The sequence below is a fragment of the Megalops cyprinoides genome, chromosome 4 (assembly GCF_013368585.1).
Source record: "Megalops cyprinoides isolate fMegCyp1 chromosome 4, fMegCyp1.pri, whole genome shotgun sequence".
Classification (NCBI taxonomy): domain Eukaryota; kingdom Metazoa; phylum Chordata; class Actinopteri; order Elopiformes; family Megalopidae; genus Megalops; species Megalops cyprinoides.
Genome location: NC_050586.1, coordinates 10052139 through 10072988, shown reverse-complemented (window position 1 = coordinate 10072988; position 20850 = coordinate 10052139). Strand labels below are relative to the sequence as shown.

General features: G+C 44.8%; 1 protein-coding gene across 1 annotated transcript in view; it reads right to left on the bottom strand.

Annotated features, from left to right (window-relative positions):
- Positions 1-4455: 4455 nt before the first annotated feature.
- Positions 4456-20850, bottom strand: part of dock5 (dedicator of cytokinesis 5) — a 32867-nt gene continuing 16472 nt past the window's right edge. The window contains exons 22-51 of the mRNA XM_036526320.1: positions 19779-19913; positions 19576-19687; positions 19300-19370; positions 18916-19022; positions 18334-18470; positions 17689-17784; positions 17145-17243; positions 16504-16674; positions 16063-16163; positions 15757-15815; positions 15362-15516; positions 14928-15013; positions 14646-14802; positions 14228-14268; positions 14011-14101; positions 13599-13718; positions 13302-13391; positions 11872-11976; positions 11182-11323; positions 10524-10605; positions 10234-10318; positions 9596-9682; positions 9114-9290; positions 8719-8802; positions 8048-8185; positions 7637-7812; positions 7189-7333; positions 6815-6965; positions 6430-6545; positions 4456-6309 (exon numbers count right to left, since the gene is read on the bottom strand). Coding sequence (XP_036382213.1) covers positions 6208-6309; positions 6430-6545; positions 6815-6965; positions 7189-7333; positions 7637-7812; positions 8048-8185; positions 8719-8802; positions 9114-9290; positions 9596-9682; positions 10234-10318; positions 10524-10605; positions 11182-11323; positions 11872-11976; positions 13302-13391; positions 13599-13718; positions 14011-14101; positions 14228-14268; positions 14646-14802; positions 14928-15013; positions 15362-15516; positions 15757-15815; positions 16063-16163; positions 16504-16674; positions 17145-17243; positions 17689-17784; positions 18334-18470; positions 18916-19022; positions 19300-19370; positions 19576-19687; positions 19779-19913 — 3418 coding nt within the window. The 3' untranslated portion in view covers positions 4456-6207. The remainder of the gene's footprint in view (positions 6310-6429; positions 6546-6814; positions 6966-7188; positions 7334-7636; positions 7813-8047; positions 8186-8718; positions 8803-9113; positions 9291-9595; positions 9683-10233; positions 10319-10523; positions 10606-11181; positions 11324-11871; positions 11977-13301; positions 13392-13598; positions 13719-14010; positions 14102-14227; positions 14269-14645; positions 14803-14927; positions 15014-15361; positions 15517-15756; positions 15816-16062; positions 16164-16503; positions 16675-17144; positions 17244-17688; positions 17785-18333; positions 18471-18915; positions 19023-19299; positions 19371-19575; positions 19688-19778; positions 19914-20850) is intronic.

Genomic DNA, 20850 nt, shown 5'->3' with positions numbered 1-20850 from the left:
TAGCCCCTTATCTTTTCTGGCATTTCATGGAACTTGAACATTCACCTCAAGCATATAAAAACTAAAAAACATTACCAATTTTGTCATTCAGCTTAAATTTTTAAAAAAAGGGAAAAAGACTTTTGTCCTGCAAAGCCATAATGGAATGAAACATTGAACAAAAATGTAAATGATCATAGCTTTCACATCATTTTCATTTGAAATCACAAAAGACAAATAATATTAAATGAAATGTCTGAACTACTTGCATAGCCCTAACAAGTTTGTGTTGAAACATATGTATTGAATCACCTTTTGTATTGAGGTAGCAATGTTATATAAGGGTAAAGGAACCCAGTCTGTCACCCAAAGGCTTAAGGTTCTGTTCATGGGGGGGGGAGGGGGGGGTTATCCTGAAGCAAGGTGTTTACCCTACAGTACTTCAGTAAATATCCAGCTGTACAAATGGATATAAAATATCTTTAATTAAGCTATGTAACCTTTCCGGGAGAGAAAAGAAGATGGGTAAAAATAATTTTCCTTCAAGTACTCTTTACTCAAGTAACCTCAATTAATGAGATAAAGCTATGGATTTGCTCAAAACTCGAAGTTATTAGTTTGCACTGACCTTATATTACCAGTTTGACAGAAAAAAACTACACTTCCTTACAACTGGACTAATTGCAAAGAGCTGCAGTGATAAGGTGATTCATGCAGGACACAAATCACAGATGTCTCATTCTTAAAATTCAAAAAAAATATTCAGACGTCCTCTGGCAATATGAGTCTCATGCAAACAGAACTTTATTTTCAGTAGTGTTAGAATAACTGCAGAGAAATAAACTGGACAGACAAATAAGAACAGTGCAACAATAAAAAAAAAAAAAAACAATGATGATATGCAGTAAACTCAAATTAGTTGGAATTCTAAATTTAATAGAGGACAACAGTAACAGACAAGTGGCAAAATTTTGAGGGTCTAGTTTTTGTGATCCGTGTTTTCACCTGATTGTTCACTGCGCAGGAGAAAGATGCTTGTCCTGTGGGTGATAACCGCCACTCTGAGTTTGGTCCCCATGTGCTATTGTGCTGGTGGGGAAACTGCAGTGAGTGGCCGTCTGCAAAGAACATCCCCTCCGATGATTCGGCCTTCTCATCAGCCATACTCAGCACAGCAATTTGATCACGTGCGAAGTAGCAGAGCTGTCGACGAAGACCGTGTCCGGAGGAGGAGATGGCAGTTACATAAGAAAATGGCACGATACAGTCGAGAGGCTGGCAAGTGGTACACCACCTCGACCCCTCCGACAACGGTGGTTACACTGACATCTCCAGCACCGACTGCTACTATGACTGCTGGCCCCATAGTTCACCCCTCCAAGCCTCCCCTCACCACCACTCCTCAGTCCACCACTGCCCCGCCCGACGGGGATACCCCAGTCATCACCTTCATCGACGACTGTCCGGATTGGGGTGACTTCTACAACTGCACAGGACTCAGCGCTAACCAGAGCCGGGACGGGATCTGCTTCTATTTCCGAAACAATGACACGCTCAACTGTGAGGGCGCCAAGCTGACCCAGGTGAGGTTTCTGATGGTTCCTTGGGTGCAAGATATAGGTAGAAAATAAATAAACACAAAGAAAATACCTGCATAAAAACACCACTGATACAAAGCTCCCAAAATAAGTATTGCTATTCCCAGTGCAATAATGGACAATGTTTCATCTAAAATCTGGTCTTCATCAGGTCATTGTTCTGGGGGCTATACACCAGTATGCTCCTATTATTTCCTTTATCGCAAGCACATTTGTTCCCAACTGTGGAAGGTCAACAACACCAATGTAATGCCATTATGAATTGCACCTGTCTCCCAATAGCTACCAAAGGGAATCCCCACTAAAGCACGGACCATGCTTCTGAGTGGAAACCACATTCAGACCATCAACCAGTGGACCTTCCACGAATTCACATCTTTGTTTTTCTTGGATCTATGCTATGGCTGGCTTCACCAAGTGGGCACCCACACATTCACTTATGTGAGGTCCCTGGAGCATTTGCAGATTATGCAGCATTACTCCATGTTGCAGGTAGGATCCCAGGCTTTCTATGAGCTCCCCAATCTCAAGTCTCTGCGAATCGGCCCTATCCAGGAGTCCGTTCTAGACACTGTCTTTTTTGACCTCAGGAACTCCAGACTTGAGTACTTAGGACTGTACTATGTTAAATTTGACAACATTATGAAGAGCACATTTGACGATCTCAAACTGTGTCCTCTGGCCACCCTTGAGATCTACGAATCCTCCATAAACCTTTTGGATGCCTTGGCTTTTTCCTATATTTCTGGTCTGTATCAGATGGTTATAAGCAAGTCCCCAATTAATTTGGTAGACCGTGATGCTTTCCTGAGACTCAGTGCCCTCCGGTTTTTAAATGTAACAGATTGTAGCATTAAGGACATCCCTGCTGGGACCCTTGACTCACTTAAGAGCCTTGAGATACTGAATTTAAATAGCAACATGCTACAGAGTCTCCCAGCTGACCTCTTCAAATACAACAAGAACCTGGTACACATTGATCTCGGCAACAACCACCTGGTGACATTGCCCGAGGGTCTCTTCAGCTCATTCCCCTTTGATATTTATGTCGATTTCAGCTCCAACTTCTTCATTTGTGACTGCGACCTTGCTTGGGTGTCGTCTTGGCTCGGCTCCCTTGACAACCAATCAGTCAAGTAGAACTTCCTTTGTCACCTCCCACTCGGCATCCAGGGTCTGTTGCTAGAGGATTTCCACCCACTCTGCATACCTGCGTATATCTGGTATATCCTCTACATCTCGCTGGGGATCATAGTGCTGGGAAGCACAGTTGGCCTCCTGTACTCTTATAGGTGGAAGATATACTATCAGTGGTACATCATGTTGTCCAAGAGAAAAAACAGAGAGGTTTGGGTGAACCACCCCAGGTTTGCTTTCGATGCCTTCGTGGCCTACAGCGAGAAGGACTTCCAGTGGGTCCTGCACGAGCTCATCCCCCACCTGGAGGACAGCGCGGGGCCGCCCCGTATAAGGCTGTGCGTGTCGGACCGCGACTGGGACCTGGGGAGCACCATCCTGGACAACGTGGAGGGCAGCATCCAGCGCAGCCGTAAGACCCTGTGCGTCATCTCCAGCCACTTCCTGAAGAGCGACTGGTGCAAGCTGGAGATGAGCATGGCGCACATGCAGCTCTTCTCAGAGAACAGGGACGTGCTCGTCTTCATCTTCCTGGAGAAAATCCCCTCCCGCAGGCTGTCCCAGCACCAGCGCCTGCGGAGGGAGCTCTGCAAGAAGTCCTGCCTGGACTGGCCAGGGAGCGACCCCAACGCCCAGCAGCTCTTCTGGGAGAAACTGCGGTCACTCATTCTGAAATCACATCAAGAAACAAAGCCAGATGCAGTATTCTGAGATCTTAGGTGCAAACTGGGTCAAGAGGGATACTGCCCATCAATAAGACAAAATATTATCTTACTTTTATATTTCCCTGTGGTGAAATTACAGGCACTCTGTACACAAGCATGGTAAATGATATCTGCTATAAAAGCATATATGACACAGCAGAATATCATACCCATTACCTCAATTCTTTTTATTGCTGCTGCCAATTTGTAGAGGGCAGTATCTAAACAGGGCCTTATAATGTGTAAGATAAGAAGTATTTATCCAATGCAGCAATTAAATGAGCACAAACTGTTGACTGATAAATGGCTTTACCAAAACAACAGTTAAGATGGTAAATTTAATTTAGCACTGTCATAATGATGGCTTGGTGTGTGTAAGATATTAAAAAGAAGACTTATAGTCTATGAGACAGCAGTACTTCAACAAGATTTTTATTACTACTGTTAAATATTGGGCAGGATACACAACAGAGTAGCAGTTGGTAACTGGAAAGAGCAATTGCATTTGATTGAATAAAGTATTTGATGAAAAAGGTTAGCTTATGCATGTCCACTGAAAGTACATAAGTATGTAGCTAATTGTAATTCAAGATTAAATGAAAATTGTGAAATTGATCTTTTAAATGTAAAATACAAGATATTGCACCAATAAATACATTTAAGCAGCTTACAAATCAATCCATCAAACACAGCTGAAGAATTATTGTACATACATGTATGTGTGTGTGTATGTATGTGTGTGTATGTGTGTATATGTGTGTGTAAATATACAGATTTAAAACTTACTTTACTTACTTTAAAACTTATCCCAGATTTAAAACTTGAGTAATTAATTCTGGCTCCCAAAACCTTCTTCCTAGAACTGTAACTGTTATGTAGTGTTCTTTGTGTCTTTACAATACAAACAGTGTACTTATTTCCTACTGGTCAACCATGTAATACTGCCTTTTTCCTGTTGACTTCATATACTGGAAAATCCTGAGCTAACAATCTCACCAGCCAAGCACTCATGAATTCAATCTTTTATTTTTGTTTGGTTAGCTTTACAAGTTGATTAAAAAGTTCAGTGTCTGGCGTCGCCACGCCAATGCTATTGTACATCCCCTCACAGGCGTCTCTTTTACAGTATCATGATTCTGATTTTCTTGTACGTGTTTAAAATAAAAATATTACTTAAAAAAATAAAGTTAGGTCCATTCCCTTCCCTAAAAGTTTTTGTTTAGGTCCCTGAAAATCTACAATACTGACAATCTTACACCACAATCATAGTAAACTGGACATTAAAGAAAATTCCTAAGCAAACTGTACACAAAGCAAGTCTATAAAATGCTCAATCATTTGCAAAATAACTCTTTAAATGGGTTTTATTTTAAAATAAACAGCATTAAAATAGTTAGTCTCTTTGTTTCCATTTAATTGATTTGTTCATTCATCTCATACTTGCAATCACATGGTCCGTGTTGTTCGGTACACTTGAATTATTCAATAAGGAGCGCTAGGTTGTAAACCCAAATAGATGGGACTGCCACTGGAAATAAGTTAAAGGAGGCAACAATAAATCAACAAATGACCAAACTCATTTAACAAAAAGCTGATGTCCCGTGACTAATTCTTATAACAAAAGACGTACCAACATGAACCACTGTTCCATGCTCGAACCTTACAGTGTCAAAATGAAAGACACCAAAATACAAACACAGTTCATTTCTGCTTAGAGAAGCAGGAAATCGCTACAGATACATTATTTTGTTCTTTATAAAGAAAATAACAAAAATCGCATATACATAACAGCCATCCAGTGCATGTCTCAAAAAAATATGATTTGATGGAAGAGGTCATTAAAGCACTTAAGCAATAAATCTTTAGTGTGCTGTCATCCCCCTCACAGTATGCATAGTCAATGTGTCTGCAGATGATTTTAATTATTATTACACTGATAGTCATCTGAGAATACAGTCTGCTCTTCTAGATAAATATGCATACAGCCCCATGTACGAATGTTTGCTTAAACTAGCATCACAGAAATATGAAATGATACTTTTATTACACCAGAAATATTATTGATCCGATGAATGTCATGGATTACCTCAAGTGCGTGCATTAGAGGAAAATTAATTAATTTCAATATATTGTGATCGTAATGGACCGTTTATGATGTCGGAACAGATAGGCTCTGTGAACTCTGGAGATGCTCAGTACAAAATAACTGTTTTACATCTTCATTGTATAATTATAGTCATCTATACAGCAATTATATAAAATGTATGGAAAATATTTTAATGCAGCATCTGAGCACATTTTTAATACAGAATGCCCCAAAACACTCTGGTATTAATGGCTTAATACAGTCCAATTTCAACATATAATGAAAAACCACAAAATAAACCTTTGGTCAACCCTTTGCCCAGTAGTAATACACACGATTTATACAACAGTATATACAAATATGTATTTAAATCATCTCAGTTTAAATGTGCTACAATTTCTAAACAAGCCACAGAAAATTCATAATTGGAATGCAAACCCAAAAATCACGCCTCCCTGTCCAGTTTCATTCCGGGACACCTGGTTGAGCTGGTTGAGTCCAAGGAAACTACAGGCATAATCCTCCTCCATGATCTGGTACAAAGTTTTCCAGGTTCTGTCTCTTGTTCAGTCCCTCAGTATTGCTCACAATGGCCCTAATCAACCCCCTCTTCATTCTCACCGCATTCATGCAGATCAGAGAAGACGGGGAGGTTATGGGAGTAGAACACAACCCCCGGTTCCTGACTTGTTTCCATGTGCTCTCACTGTGGGCTGTGTTCATATGATGGAAACATGGATTTGCGGGTTTTGGGAGGGGGCGGGGGTGGCCTGTTGTCCACTTTCATAGGCAATGGAGGAACGAACTACAGGGAAAGAGAGGGAAACTCAGAGACCATACCTTAGGTTCATTTCATACAACTTCACACTAACCCTACTCCTTGGTCGTATTACTGTTTTCTATGTTGAGGGAAAAAAAAAATTACCTCAGCAGAGTTGCGAGGACTGTCGCCGTCGTGGGGGTGTTTCTTCGGTGGCATTGGCGGGGGGGTCCCTGGGGGTTCAGAGGTCATGTCGTTGTCATTTGGGAGAGCCGTGTAACCTAAGAAAGACAGTGTAAGGCACAGTCTTACTTTTCAAAGATCAACAGCGTCATCAACAGACTGTCTATGTTGAAATCACAGCTATTTCGAATAACTGTTTCTACAAATCTTGCATTTTTTGTTGTGTTCTCATAGCATTAGCTTACGCCACTAGATATTTACTAAAGCTACTCGGCTCAGGTTCAGGTTAGGGTGCAACAGCTGTACCCCACCTGGGAATTGAACCTGGTACCATTAAGTTTTGTGTGCACTGGGCTTGGCTACATACTAGAGCTGCGAGGGGTGTTTGGAGAGGCAGGCAGGGGGCTCAGAGGGTTGGACAGACTGAGCTGAGAGGAAACGCCCTGGAAGAGCGACAGGGTGAGACGCCGGTCTCCAAACTGCAAGCTCTTCGGCCTCTGCTGCTTCTCTGGTGGCGTCTGTAAGAGTGTGAAACAGGAAATGAACAAAAACGAGCTACCCAGAAGTGGCTTTCCCTTTTAAACAGGAAACATGACCCAACTCTGATACACAGCGAGATAAGCTATAATGGGGTTAACTAATTAATGGTAAACAAGTGAACACAGCAGTTCTTAAATATGTTAAGTATATATCACTGTCTACATTCGGCTCTGTTTTTTGCAGTCAGCGGAACCCAGTCACCTCGTCTGTGTCCATCGGCCTCTCCACCAGAACCTGAGACTTGCTCACGCTCCACTCCTTCCGGTTCTTGCGGCCGATCCGGTTGTCCTCTTCAGAGTGGGAGAGGGCCGAGACCCGGCGATCGTTGACACGGGACAGCAGTGAGCTGGAGACAAACAGGCAGGTGAACAGGGAGCACAGGAATGAGGAAGGAACATGAAGCCGCGAAGGCGATCATTTAACTTGAATGAAAACACTTATGCTCTATTGTGCTGGAGGTCGCTCTGGATTAGAGCATCTGCTAAACGCATGTAATGTCATACAATGTAACGCAATGTAATCATGGGACTGAAAAGGCAGAGAGAGCCAGACACAGAGCGAGCGGGGAGATGTCTGTGGGAGGCTGTAGCGTGAAGCACAGAGAGGCGGGACAGGCGAACGTGGGGGGGGTGGGGGCGTGCAAACTGACTCCTGCGAGCAGGGCCGGGAGGGGCCGCCTTCCGAGGAGGCCGAGCTGCTGGAGAGGCCGGAGGAGGCGTTGGAGAGGGTGGAGACGGTGGACATGCGGCGCAAGGTGGAGGACATGATGTAGGGCATCACCATGGAGCCCACTCGGCTCTTCTTCCTCTCCGTCAGCGAGCACGGCTGGGGGGCACACACACGAGGAGGCAATGGGATTACAAGCGTGCAGCGAATCACAAGAATGGTCTAGGCAGGGAGGAGTATGGTTTAGGGTGTGGTGTGTGTGAAGGTTCACAGCACCAACACTGTTATAAGAGGCACCCTTAAGTTCTGAAGGCCGAAGCCAGCACCCACTGACACAGCTACTCAAAATAGCTACTACACTACACTAGATTTTACACCAGCACATGAGACTGACCAGAGTGATGACTCCATATTGTTTCTCCACTTTCTCCTTTAGGTCCTGAAAGCAGGTGACTAGGCGGTTATGTAGGGGCTTCAGCTCTTCTGTCGATTTCTCCCCGTGGATCTGTATTCCGTCTGCCAGGAGGGGAGTCTAGGAGGACAGGACCATTTGGGCTTTTGGCAAAGGAACTGACAACAGGGGGTGCAGGAAGGGGTGGAGGAGGGGTTGCAAAACTCACTTGCAGGGCAATGAGGTGTTTTATGAATGTCATGGATTACCTCAAGTGCGTGCATTAGAGGAAAATTAATTAATTTCAATATATTGTGATCGTAATGGACCGTTTATGATGTCGGAACAGATAGGCTCTGTGAACTCTGGAGATGCTCAGTACAAAATAACTGTTTTACATCTTCATTGTATAATTATAGTCATCTATACAGCAATTATATAAAATGTATGGAAAATATTTTAATGCAGCATCTGAGCACATTTTTAATACAGAATGCCCCAAAACACTCTGGTATTAATGGCTTAATACAGTCCAATTTCAACATATAATGAAAAACCACAAAATAAACCTTTGGTCAACCCTTTGCCCAGTAGTAATACACACGATTTATACAACAGTATATACAGACAACAGGGGGTGCAGGAAGGGGTGGAGGAGGGGTTGCAAAACTCACTTGCAGGGCAATGAGGTGTTTTAGGACCTCGATGCGCTCCAGGTCTTCAGGGTGGTCGTGAATGTAAGCGTTCGTGAAGAATGCCTGCAGAGACACAGAAAACAAAGTCAATTAATTCTGGAACTCCAGACACATTGGAGAGCTTTTTACAATGCGATATCAAAATAAAGTCTGTAACACTACTTGAACTACCATCTAATAAATTTAATATATGCAGTCACAATGGTAAATGTAATGCATTGTATCGATGGTCATTCATTTTTATCAATTCCACTTTCCCTATGAGGCACAAATCTAGAAACGACAATGAGCAAAGATGGATAATGAGGTGAAAGGATGAAGTTACACTGCCACATGGACAGGCAGATAGGGCCGCAAGGCAGAGGTCAACTGACCTTCTCGTAGTTAGAGAAGCCGCCCATGACGGCGGGGTCGACGATGCCGCTGAGCATCATGGATAGAGGGTGGACGGACAGCGAGCGGTCACACGCCTGCTGCTGCACCAGGTTGCTCAGCTTCTCATTGGCCATCTCCATGGCCTCAATGGCGTTCTCCAGAGGGCTAATCTCCTCCTGCAAACACACAGAAGTCAGGTTTAGCATCCAACACAGTCTCACCACTATGCGGAAATATTTTGATAGAGGGTGTCTGTTCCATGCAACCTATCAAAATCACGCTGTCCAATCAAACACACCAATTTAGCCCTGCATGGCTGATCTACCAGGTTATTGGAATCTTTGTGTATGTGTGTGTGTGTGTGTGTGTGTTGCTATGAAAGGCACTTGACCCTTCATACTACAAGGAGCTATCAAGTACTGACACAGAGAAGTCAAAAGCAACAACCGCAGTCGCATTCCTGTCTGGACGGGACACTTACAACAGACATGGACTTCACTTCAAACCACTTGAGGATCCCAGGGAAGCGGTAGGCTGTGATGTATGTGGTCCTCTCAATCCACATGGTCTGTAGAGGAATGATTGTGAAAAACAAGGAAAAAGCAAAAAAAAAAAAAAAGCAGAAACCAGAACAAAGCCACTTCTCACAACACTGCTGGATTCTGGCCAGCTTGAACTGCTAACACAATTGTTAACTGTGAGCAGAGATGGAGTGGAAATCAGAGGCAACAAAAGTCTACAAGCAAAGCCTCCCTCCTGCGCTGAAGGTTAACCAAAGACAAACACAGTACGCAAGGACCTTTAATAATGGATGGCCCTTCAGCCTTGCCTCAGAGAGAAGCCACCTACTCTCACAGAGATTAAACACAGAGATAAACAATGTGTGGTGTAGTGGTAAGGAGCAGGGCTCGTAACCCACAGATTGTCGGCTCAATCCCCTGCTGGGCACTGTTGTTGCACCCTTGGGTAATGTGTTTAACCCAGAACTGCCTCAGTCAAAATCCAGCTGTACAAATAGGTAACATGTTAAAATTGTAACCCACGTAAGCTGCTCCAAATAACAGCCTCTGCTCAGCAACTAAATGTAACTGTAAGACAGGCTCTGGAGGAGCTACTCACAGCAAACTCATTATCTGGGTCCTTTTCTCCTTTCCTGAAGGGTCTAGAGTACTGGAACTGATCCACTTCATTAGCTCTGTAGTAACTGGAAAATACAGGTGACAAATTACAGGTCTGCAAATGTGCCTCCCCAACACAGTGCTCATGGTCTAAGCTACTTCCCAGGTTCTGGAACACTACAAATGCACGCATGTAGATATCATGCAGAGTGCAGGCTATGTAGGTCACACACGACAAAGGCAGCAGATGATCAGACCGAATGACGAGAACGAAATTGCAAAATTCATTACTTGAGAATCTGCTCTGGGACTCCTTTGTCCTTGAACTGCTTGGGCAGCGTGAGGACTGGTTTGACGGTGAAACACTGGATGTCTGTAGGAGGCTGTTAAGGACTGCTGCCGCTGCTTTCTGTGTACCCATCTGCGACGGCACGTGGTCACGGCAGATTCTGAAACGCTCACGACTTTATCTAGAAAATCGCCCGCCCCAAAACAGCAGAAAGATAATTTACCAACTGTTCCACTTCCGCTGCCGTTCTCCACGTATTCATCGGCACACAGTCAGTTCACAAGGCACCAGCAGTGTTATCTGAATTACTGATTTACGCTTTTAGTTTATCATTCAACACACATTTCCAGCTGGCGCTTGAAATCAATTCGGTGTTCTCAGGAACAGTTGGTAAGTTTTTAAATTCAAATCAAGTTTTAGTTTAGTGTAACTAGCACACTTTAGGGTGACGCCTCCTACAATGACAAGCAACAGATGAAGGTTATGTCCAGTCAGGTGCCCCTATTGATTCTTGTTGCCACAGACTAGCCTAAGATGCCTCCTGGATCCTGTCTGTGAACATTTTGCCCCATTTTCCAGAGCCCAACAGTGGCAACAAAGCGCTTAACAACTGAGTACCCCATAGCTGACCATGCTATCAAATCAAATCAAAAAGGATACGCTGCCCCTGTGAGTTACAGATGTCATCTCCAGGGGGCGCTGTGCTGGTCATTTTCACTGCCACAGGGAACTGGGAGAGTAGCTTCATGCTGAAGTCCTCCAGTCGCTCATACTCCTTACCGCGGTAAATAAAGACTTTATTCTGAAACGATTCAAGCAATTCAAATGCAGTGAGACAACAGTGCAGTATACTGTACACTCAACAATGAACAGTTACAAGGCAGAAAATTCTGTTTAGACCTTGTACATCATACACTATTTAACTGACGGAGAGCAATGAAACAGCATTTACTATCACAGGATTAATTGCTGCTTTCAACAAAGTGATACAATGAGAACACTGGTAGCAAACTATTTCTTCAGATTCTCGTCACTTCATTCCAGCTGACCCTGCAACAACATTCTAACTCAGTCCTATTTGAGAGGCTAAACAATGACATGCTTTTTGTTTGTTTCAGGTGAGGAAATGGATGTACTTCTGTTTTTTTAACCAGCAAAAACAATACAGAAAGAAGCAATATCCTTGGGTCAGTGTTGACAATATGTTATTGCATTATATAACTTAGTATGACGGTCTCTCAGGGTCTCCCAAATGCGTTGAATGACTGTTTCTAAGCCGGCGTGGACCATAGAGGGGAGGATATAGAGAGATGGTGGGAGGTCAGAGCTCCTTTGCAAGTAAAAACTCACCCTGAGGAAGGAAGGGAAACCAAGGCCATAGTAACCCACTGCAAAGTACTCAGGCTGTGGACGCATTGCATGCATGATGTTCTCGTAGAACTGTGCCTGCTGTTTCTGTGAACACAGTAGGGGGACAAGGACGGGGACACATCAGGCAGGCGGAACTGGCGCGACCAATCCAAAGGGGCAGAGACATACTGAGACCAGGAAACTGACGTGACCGAGCAAACAGAATGGGGACACATCAGGCAGGCGGAACTGGCACAACCATTCCAAGGGTACAAGGACGTATCAGGTAGGAGGCCGGCGTGGGTGAGAAAAAGGGATGAGAACACTGGGGTCTCTCCAAAGAATGGAGTAATGGCTCTGCACTATAATACTGATTCAGCTGTGCCCTCATATAACTTCCCACTATTACACTCTGATAAGAGCTAAAATGTATTAAGGTAGAATATGTACGAAAAAGCCCCAGCACCCAGGCACCTGTTTTCTCTAGCATGCACTCAAGGCACCGTGCTTGTGTCTTTTCTCCCTCAATGATGAGCACAAGAGTTACAGGACTGGTTATATATTTTCTGAAGCAAATTAATAAAAAAATGTGGCTGGTGGATTTACCGATAACATGGATATTTTAGGAGAGCTTTGTTTCCATAGAGATTTAATATGAGACAGGACACGGGATTAATTTCATTTGCTATATGTGAATGAGTTTGCAAAATTGAAGGCTTTTATTTTAGTCCAAAAAGATTAGCTCATCAAAAATTGATACTTGTATCAGTTATATTCATATTACTCATATTCATTCTAAAAACATTTGCAAGTGGTACAAGAGTGAACTGATTTTTCCAAGCATACAGATATACCACTGACACATTTGACTAATTTTAAAAGACTTGTTGAAGGAGAATCTGCCTTAATAAACCATCTTTTAATAAGAGCTAAATTGGGTCCGTACAAAAGGAAGTTAACTCAAGCTTTCAAGTTGTTCCAGATCAAACTGAATATTTTTGGGGAGACCCATGGGGACACATCAAAAGCACAACACAACACAAATACAAACAATCAAAAGCACAGGGATATATCAAGCAGGAGAAACTGACACACCCTATCAAATACCCAACACAAAGATGGGTCATGGCTGCTGTTGGAATTCATCATAGTAAGTGAACCAGGTCTGCGATTGGAGTAGTGAGAGCGTTTAGGTGTTTGTTTTATCCCAGCCTTAGTCACCATGCACAACTGTTGTGACTCACATCACCACAGATGGTAAACGGCGAAATTTGTCAAGTCAAACAGCATGCGCACATAACAGGCTGGGCTCCTACGCCGATTGAAAGTAAAAGACAAACTGTGCCGACACACCACCGTGGCGCACGCATGCCGTCCCCCTCTGATCGAAGCGACTGCCCTGCAGCAGATGGCGACACGCCCCCCCTTACCAGTAGCTGGCTGAGCTCCATAAAGTCGAACATCTGGTTCTCGTGCATCCTGGCCAGCTGTTTGCTCATCTCGATGGCTTTCTCCCACATCTGAAACCCAGCACACAAACACAGCGAGGACACTTAGCCACCAGCCTCAGAAACGTAAAAGTGAGGGCTGACACTGACAGTTCAATGTCGATCGGCCCCGTGGAGGTTTGGAGACGGGCAAAAAGAACGGACGATGGTGGCCACACCCAGCTCCGAGGTACCACCTGATGGTAGGACCCTCACCGAGCCGTGGGTGAAAGGACTCACCTTGCCCTTGTCCAGGTAGCACATGATCTCCTGGAAGAGCCTCTCCTTCAGCTCCTGCTGAGTCCAGATGTGCGAGCCATCACGAGGGATCAGGTGGGGCTCGCAGGGCTTGTCGGACCACTAGGGGGCACACGTGAGCGCGGCTTGTTACAAACTGCATTCATGTGCATTTCCTTGCAAACACTTTTTGTAATGTGCCGGGAACTGCACCGTTTAGGACGTTTGTGTTTAGCATGTAGCTGGTGATACAACACAAAAGTGTTATGCAAAATGTCCGCCCGTGTGTGGTGTAAGCACACAAGCGCCCACACCCTTCCGCACGGCTCCTCACACCCTTCAGCTGACTGTAACGCTAATGAAGCGTGCTAAGTGCACACAGAACGAGCCACCACAGGAGCTCCGCACCACAGACCTCCAGCAGCTCAGCGTGCAGCAGCAGGGTGTACGCCGCCTCCGTGTAGTTCTCGCTGTCCAGGTGCAAGTCGCGCAGCTTGTACAGATACCTGCGGAGCAGACGGCAAGCCAGACAGATGGAGGAAACACTGGCTCGGCAGCCATTCATTAAATAACAGTTCGTTCATTCAATGGCTCAATTTAGATACAATTCATTCACAAATCAATGGTCTCACCGAATGTAGATGTCCTCCCTCTTCTTTTCCTTGTAAAAGTTCTGTGAACAAAAACAACACAGTCACACTCCACTAAATCACAGAGACACTGTAAAAAGCTGGCGGAGCCACTGATTCATAACTAGACTCATATCATCTGGACATCCTGCAATGTCCAAACAGGTAATTGTCTTGAGATTTAACCAAATTAGTAAAATGAATTACTGCTTTTTACTTTGTGCCTTCCACCCTTTCCCACAGCCCTAAAGAACGGATTCAGAATCTCAGCAAGCAAAAGTCGATACACATTCAAAGGGGCTATCTGACTTATTGATGCTCAGCTGGCCACTCCAGTAAAAGCCAGATTAAGTTTGCATGGGCAGGCGGCCAGAGCTCTTTAGAGCTCTCACGTGTGGCTTTGCCGTGGGCCGGAGCTCACCAGCACGTTGACAGTGCAGCTCATGCGGTGCTCGGGACTCTCGTCGTGCGTTATGGTGCGGTAGGCGAGCAGGTTCTCCAGGAGGCTGCTCAGCAGGAGGGCCAGGGACTCCCCAGACTGGGAGAGGTACCGGTGCCGTCTGCAGTGCTCCAGTAACCTGCGCAACGGGGAAACGAGAGATGATGCTTCTGCTTCACAGAGGGAGCAGGGTATTGTGAGAGGGGCACGATTTCACCGCATTCGCCAGTAAGAGGAGCAGAGAGAGGAGGGAGACATTCTTACGTTTTCTCCAGCAGGATCTTATACTGTTCGTCTCCCCGGCCCCCCTCCACCTCTTGGTCCAGCTTGGTGATGAGTTCATTCTCAAACTGCAACACACGCAGACACACATACAAAAACATATACACAAAGACACATACACAGACACACACACATTAGGACGGCAGAGAAGTCCGTCTATCTCCGTGAACTGAGAGGATCTTGTGTCTTCTGTGAGTGTGAGTGTGACTGTATAAGTTCTTTACAGTTTCATAGGGAAATAGAGGTCAGAGGACAGCAATAACCGATGGAATGGTTACTATGGTTACTATGACTATAGAACATGGAAAAAATAAATGTGAACTTCTGCTGCTATAGTCCAGCTTCACTCCTGGTATTTATCATAAACACATGAGGAAGAAAAGGTCAGGGCCGTGGGTCACGGATGGAAGCCTCACCATTTGGAAGGTGTGGTTGTGGCTGAAGTTGTGCTCGCACTGCATCATGTCGAAGAAGATGGGAATGGTGGCTTTCCTCAGCTCCGGCTCGGGGACGAGGGTGGCCTCCAAAATGGGCCCCACCATAGATGGGATGAACTTTATCTTATGGGGCCCTGATGAGTGTGGGGAAGGAGAGGGGAGGGTTTAACTTACTGCAACGAGTGCCTGCACTCAATTCTATTCATAAGTCACTACATGTACATAGCAAAGGAACTGACCACAGCAAGCTCTTGACAATGCCGTGCTGCCCAAAATGTCATCTTGTCTCATTTTGGTGCTGTGGTCAAATGAGGAATCTACCCATGTTACTAAATGAGAGATGCCATATGATAAAAATGGGAGGGATTCCTTACCAAGGTTGTACCACATGTCTCGGATCTTGAAGCCAATAGTCCTCCTCATGTCTCCGTATCTGTTAAAAAAAAAAAAAAAGACAGCACTATTTGAAATCTGCTTTTTGACTGCAGAGGACATACACAATGTCAACTATGCACACTTCTTCAATAAACAAGGGCTTCACAGCTTTATTATTCTCTGTGATTACTACAAGAAAATGAAGGAAGGGAGTAAGTTCATTTATCATTAAAATCAATTGCCTATGATATGCAGCTAATTTAAGGACACTGCACTGTGCACCACCAGCTACTGAATATTCTTACTTGTTGAGGATCTTGTTGCGTTTCTCCTGAGAGAAATTTTCCAGCTGCAATGACTTGTGGGTAAGAAAAGCCACAGTCAGGTGGAAGTAGTTGTTCCACAGCTGGCAGAGAGAAAAGAGAAAAATATGACAACATTAGTGGTGCAGCGTGATGGTAAGGAGCGGGACTTGTAACCGAAAAGTTGCTGGTTTGATTCCCCATTTGGGCACTCCTATTGTACCCTCGGGCAAGGTATTTAACCCACAATTACCTCAGTAAATATCTAGCTGTATAAATGGACAACATTTAAACATTGTATCTTATGTAAGTCAGTCTGGATAAGAGTGTCTGTCAAATGACAATAATGCAAGGCAATGAGCAACAGTGAAGGAGTTACAACTTACCTTATAACTTATAACTTTACCATAATTTACAATTTCAACCACAGAGTTACACGCTCACCTGGAGCTCAAAGTGTGCCTGGTCCAGGAAAAACTTGTTGAGGACGTCTGAGTACTGATTGATGGCACGCAGGAACACCTGAATCTGCAGAAGGTTCATGATCATCCAGTCAGAGGGAAAGACGTTTCCCATCAGATCCTTAAACATGATGAAAGTCTCCATCAGGAAGTCCTGCAGGGGGAAAGAGAGAGAGAGAGAGACAGAGAGAAAGAAAGAGAGAGAGAGAGAGAGAGAGAGAAACAGAGATAGAGGGATGTGCGGTCTTGTGTGAGCAGCCTTTCATGAGCAAAAGAGAATTCTCAGTACTTTGGTTCACAAGCAACAGTGTTCTATAATTCTGGTCCTAGGTCATCAGAGGCCCGCTGATCTCCATTTGAAATGTCTACAGATCTGCTGGGTTACAGCCCAACGAGACCAGAGCCGAGGAACACTGACATACAGCGTCAGACATTGACAAAACTGGGTCTGCGGAAAAAACTGTAATTAGACCTCAGTGTCACACCAATGATGAATTCATGAGGCAGAGACAGGCTCCGTGAGAGATGGCGCTGCCCTGGGTCACAGGATGATTTCTGCACCAGCCCCCTGACTGGGCACTCTGGGGGCAGATGTGGGCAGGGCAGTACCGGGGAGGGACTTACAATGATGTCCTGTCTGGTTTTGAAGGTGCTGATGTAGTGGGAGTAGTGCTCGTTGTCCATTTGTTTCAAGATTGCCGTCATGCAGGCCAGATAGTGCCCCTGCCACGAGAGAGAGAGAGAGAGAGAGAGAAAGCAAAAACTTAGAGATACACACATCTTTTAAAATCACATGGAATGAAAAGAAACAAGGTAAATGTGCCTTCTGTCCATTGTCTGTCTAGACAGTGTGGTCGAAGATGAACTGGTTTCTTGTTTTAGGACTACATTACATTACATTATTGTCATTTATCAGACACAGACAGCAACTCACATAGGCTACAATTTTTACATATCATCCATTTATACAGCTGGATATTTACTAAGGAAACCGTGGGTTAGGTACCTTGCCCAGGGGTACAGTAGCAGTGTCACAGCTTCCCACACACAGAATTGAACCAGTGACCTTTCGGTTACAATCCCTGCCCCTTACCACTATGCTAAACCGCTGCCCCCCAGTGCTGATGCCGCAATAAGGACTGATGGTTGAATCTGCCTGGTGCCTTACAATGAGAGGAGAACTCCGGTCCATGCTGATGACGGTGCGATTGACCCGACGAAGCAAGCGTTCCATGATCATCTGAACATGTCCCCTTGTGGGGCCCTGGAGATGGAAAAACAGACAGGTGGAAAGACACAGACAGACAGACAGACAGTCAGCAAACTTTCACTTTGGCATCTGCTGCCTGAATATTGCAGTGAAGTGAAGCTAAGCATTGTGTGTATTTTTACATTTAGAATGTAACTGATCATTTATTCATTCTTATTTTAAAAACTACCACACACTATCTACTCAAGGACAAATGTTTTCTATACAGCAATACCACTGTTCTGCTACTACCCACAGCTAATCTACAATAAGGACATTTTATTCCATTTTTATTCATTTTATTCAATATTTTCATTCAATTTTAAGTGTAATTTCAAGATCTCAATTCAAAAGCTACGGCCTTAGCAATGCATCAGATTTGCATTCACTTGTATTCCAGTCTTACTACCAATATGTTTTAAATATAAGGCAAGCATGTGGAAAATACTTTAACGTGAATATGTATAACAAAGGCTAACCATTTTAAAATGGAGGTCTAAATGAAATGGAGAACGGTAAGCTTTCTGCAGAATGTGTTTTTGTACTGTGAAGGACGATGCTCACCACATCCTTGCGGTCCAGGTTGTCCAGGACAGTGCTGAGCAGCTGGACGCAGGCCTCGTAGTCGGGCTTGTTGGAGTGGTCATCCAGCTGACCGCTCAGCTGGTCGGTCAGCAGGGGCAGGAGAACATCACGGCTCTCTGAGGGAAGAGGAGGAGGAGGACATAAGACTCATCCTCTTTTCTCTTGTTACTGATTTGCATCTGCTCGCTAATGGACTGCCAAATAAGAGTTACAGTATTTTCATAGGCTATGACCCTTGTTTGCTTCTTTGAAGTGGTCAGCTGCAGTGATGGGAAAACGATGGCTCAGAAAGCATGAAGCTACCATATGCACCGAATCATTGAGTTTTTCAAACAAATGATAGATGTTTTCTTCACTTCAAACCCTATGAGTGGTTAAAATCAGTCAGTCGCTCATGGGAGACTGTCCAACTTTGAAGTCATGATCCCTCAGGCTCCCATCTCTGATGGTCTGAAGGGTTAAGTGTGGTGAAATGTGTCCACAGAAAGCAAACATAAACCCATAATCTCAGACAGCAGAGAGAAGACACTGAGTTTGAGGGACACCGTGAGGATACCCCACCTGGCTGCTTGAAGAGGTCACTCTCCACCATCTTACACATACAGCCCAGCTTCTGCCGCACTAGCTGGGCATCTGGAATGCTCTCTATAAATTTGGTCAGAAGAACACTGGAGAGAAGAAGAGGAAGAAGGAGAAGATGGTGAGAGAAAAAAGAAAAACAGGAAAGAAGCAGATGAAGATTGGGCTGGTCAGACACAGGGGCATTATCATAAAAAACAAGGCAAAAGGAATATCACACCAGTCACCAATGTTGAAATCCCCTTCCCCGCCAGTCAATAATGGACAATGACCACTGCAAAGTCACAAAAAGAACACAACTCTCTAGGCTGTATGAAGTGACTCTGGTAAGTGGATCTGCCGACCAGCGAATCCTCCCCGGCTTACCTGAGTTCCACAGGGTCAAAGACATGCTGGATATCATTGATGATGGTGGGGAGGTATTTCAATATCGCCCCCTGTGTCACAAAGACAGACCCCAAGACTCAATGACCATAAAAGTACACAGACATTTGTTTCCTTTCCTGTTTAAAATCTACACCAAACCGAAGGTTTTGCAGCGTCCATAGAGTAAGTAGCCTTTCTCCAAGTCACACTTTAGAAATATTTATGGCTGTGTTTGGCTCATTGGCTGACTGCTCCTCTCCACCTCTCCTTACTCACTTTGATTTTGACCCCCTCATCCAGGGGCCTGTCCATCAGCGTGTTGAAGGACAGGAAGAGAGTCCGTATGGAGTTAAAGAATGCGTCCCCGTCCTCGCTGTTCCCGTAGAATCTGCAGAGTGTGACAGGGTTACAGAGGTTAGGACAGCCCAGACCTGAACGTAACCTGGGGACACTACACACAGGTGGGACAGGAGGCTGACCTGAGGTAGAGAACCCGGGACTGGACGATGAACCTGAAGAGGTATTTTAGGGCTTTGAGCGCAGAGTAGAGTCTTTCTGTCAGGGCCGGGTCTTCTGCATGCCCCACATAGTAATTCAGCACCTTAGTCAGCTTCCTGTGAGAGAGAAAGAGAACAGAAGTGAGAGATGGAGAGAAAGAAAGAGGGAAAGGAGGAAAGAGGGAAAGGAAAAGAGGAAGTGGAAGAAAAAGACAGGGAAGGAGAGAGGGAGAGAGAGGGAGTGAGGTGTGGAGAGAAAGAAAGAGCAAGAAAAAGCAAGAGACGGATGATGGAAAGGTAGGGACAAAATAGGGAAGGAGAGAAAGAGTAAAAGGGAGAGAAAGAGGGAGGGAGTGGGGGAGATAAAGACAGAAAATATAAGAGAGGTAAGGAGAGAGGGAAAGAGTAGGGAGAGAGGGAGGTGGGAATGGTGCTGGTCGATAAGAGGGTGAGAGAAAAAAAGAGAAGGACAGAGAGGGAGAGAGCCTTGAGAAAAATGACTTGAGCATTAGCGGACCACCGAAAGATTACCTGACCACAGTCACTGATTCAAACTCAGAAACACCTTGACAAAGTGCAGACTCAGCAAGCAGAAAGAGGCTGCAATTTTGTGAGCACTGAGAGTGACCCACACAGGAAGTCCTAGCTGCCCAGCCAGCACAGGCTGTGTTTACACCGTCACTCTCTGAAGACAGAGACAGGCCTGCACTTTCTCACAGAATCAGACAAGTACAGCCACAGAACAGGAAAAAACCTCTCCCCTGGGTCACTCTGTTCTACCCAGATTTTGCCAATCTGACAACCATCAAAAAAACTACCCATCCTCCTTGGGGGGAGGAAATGGGCAGCATCACGTTGCCACCAAAGCACACACAGCTGCCTGCTGGACAGCTGCCTAACAGCCTGAGGGACAGAGACCACTGATATGCCAGCCACAGGACTTCCTGAGCAATAAGATAATGCACTGCCTGATAAGAAAAAATGGTGAGAAATTTACAAACTGTTCCCCTTGAAGTCTGAATGCTTTGTTATTGGTTTGCAAACTAGCATTGCA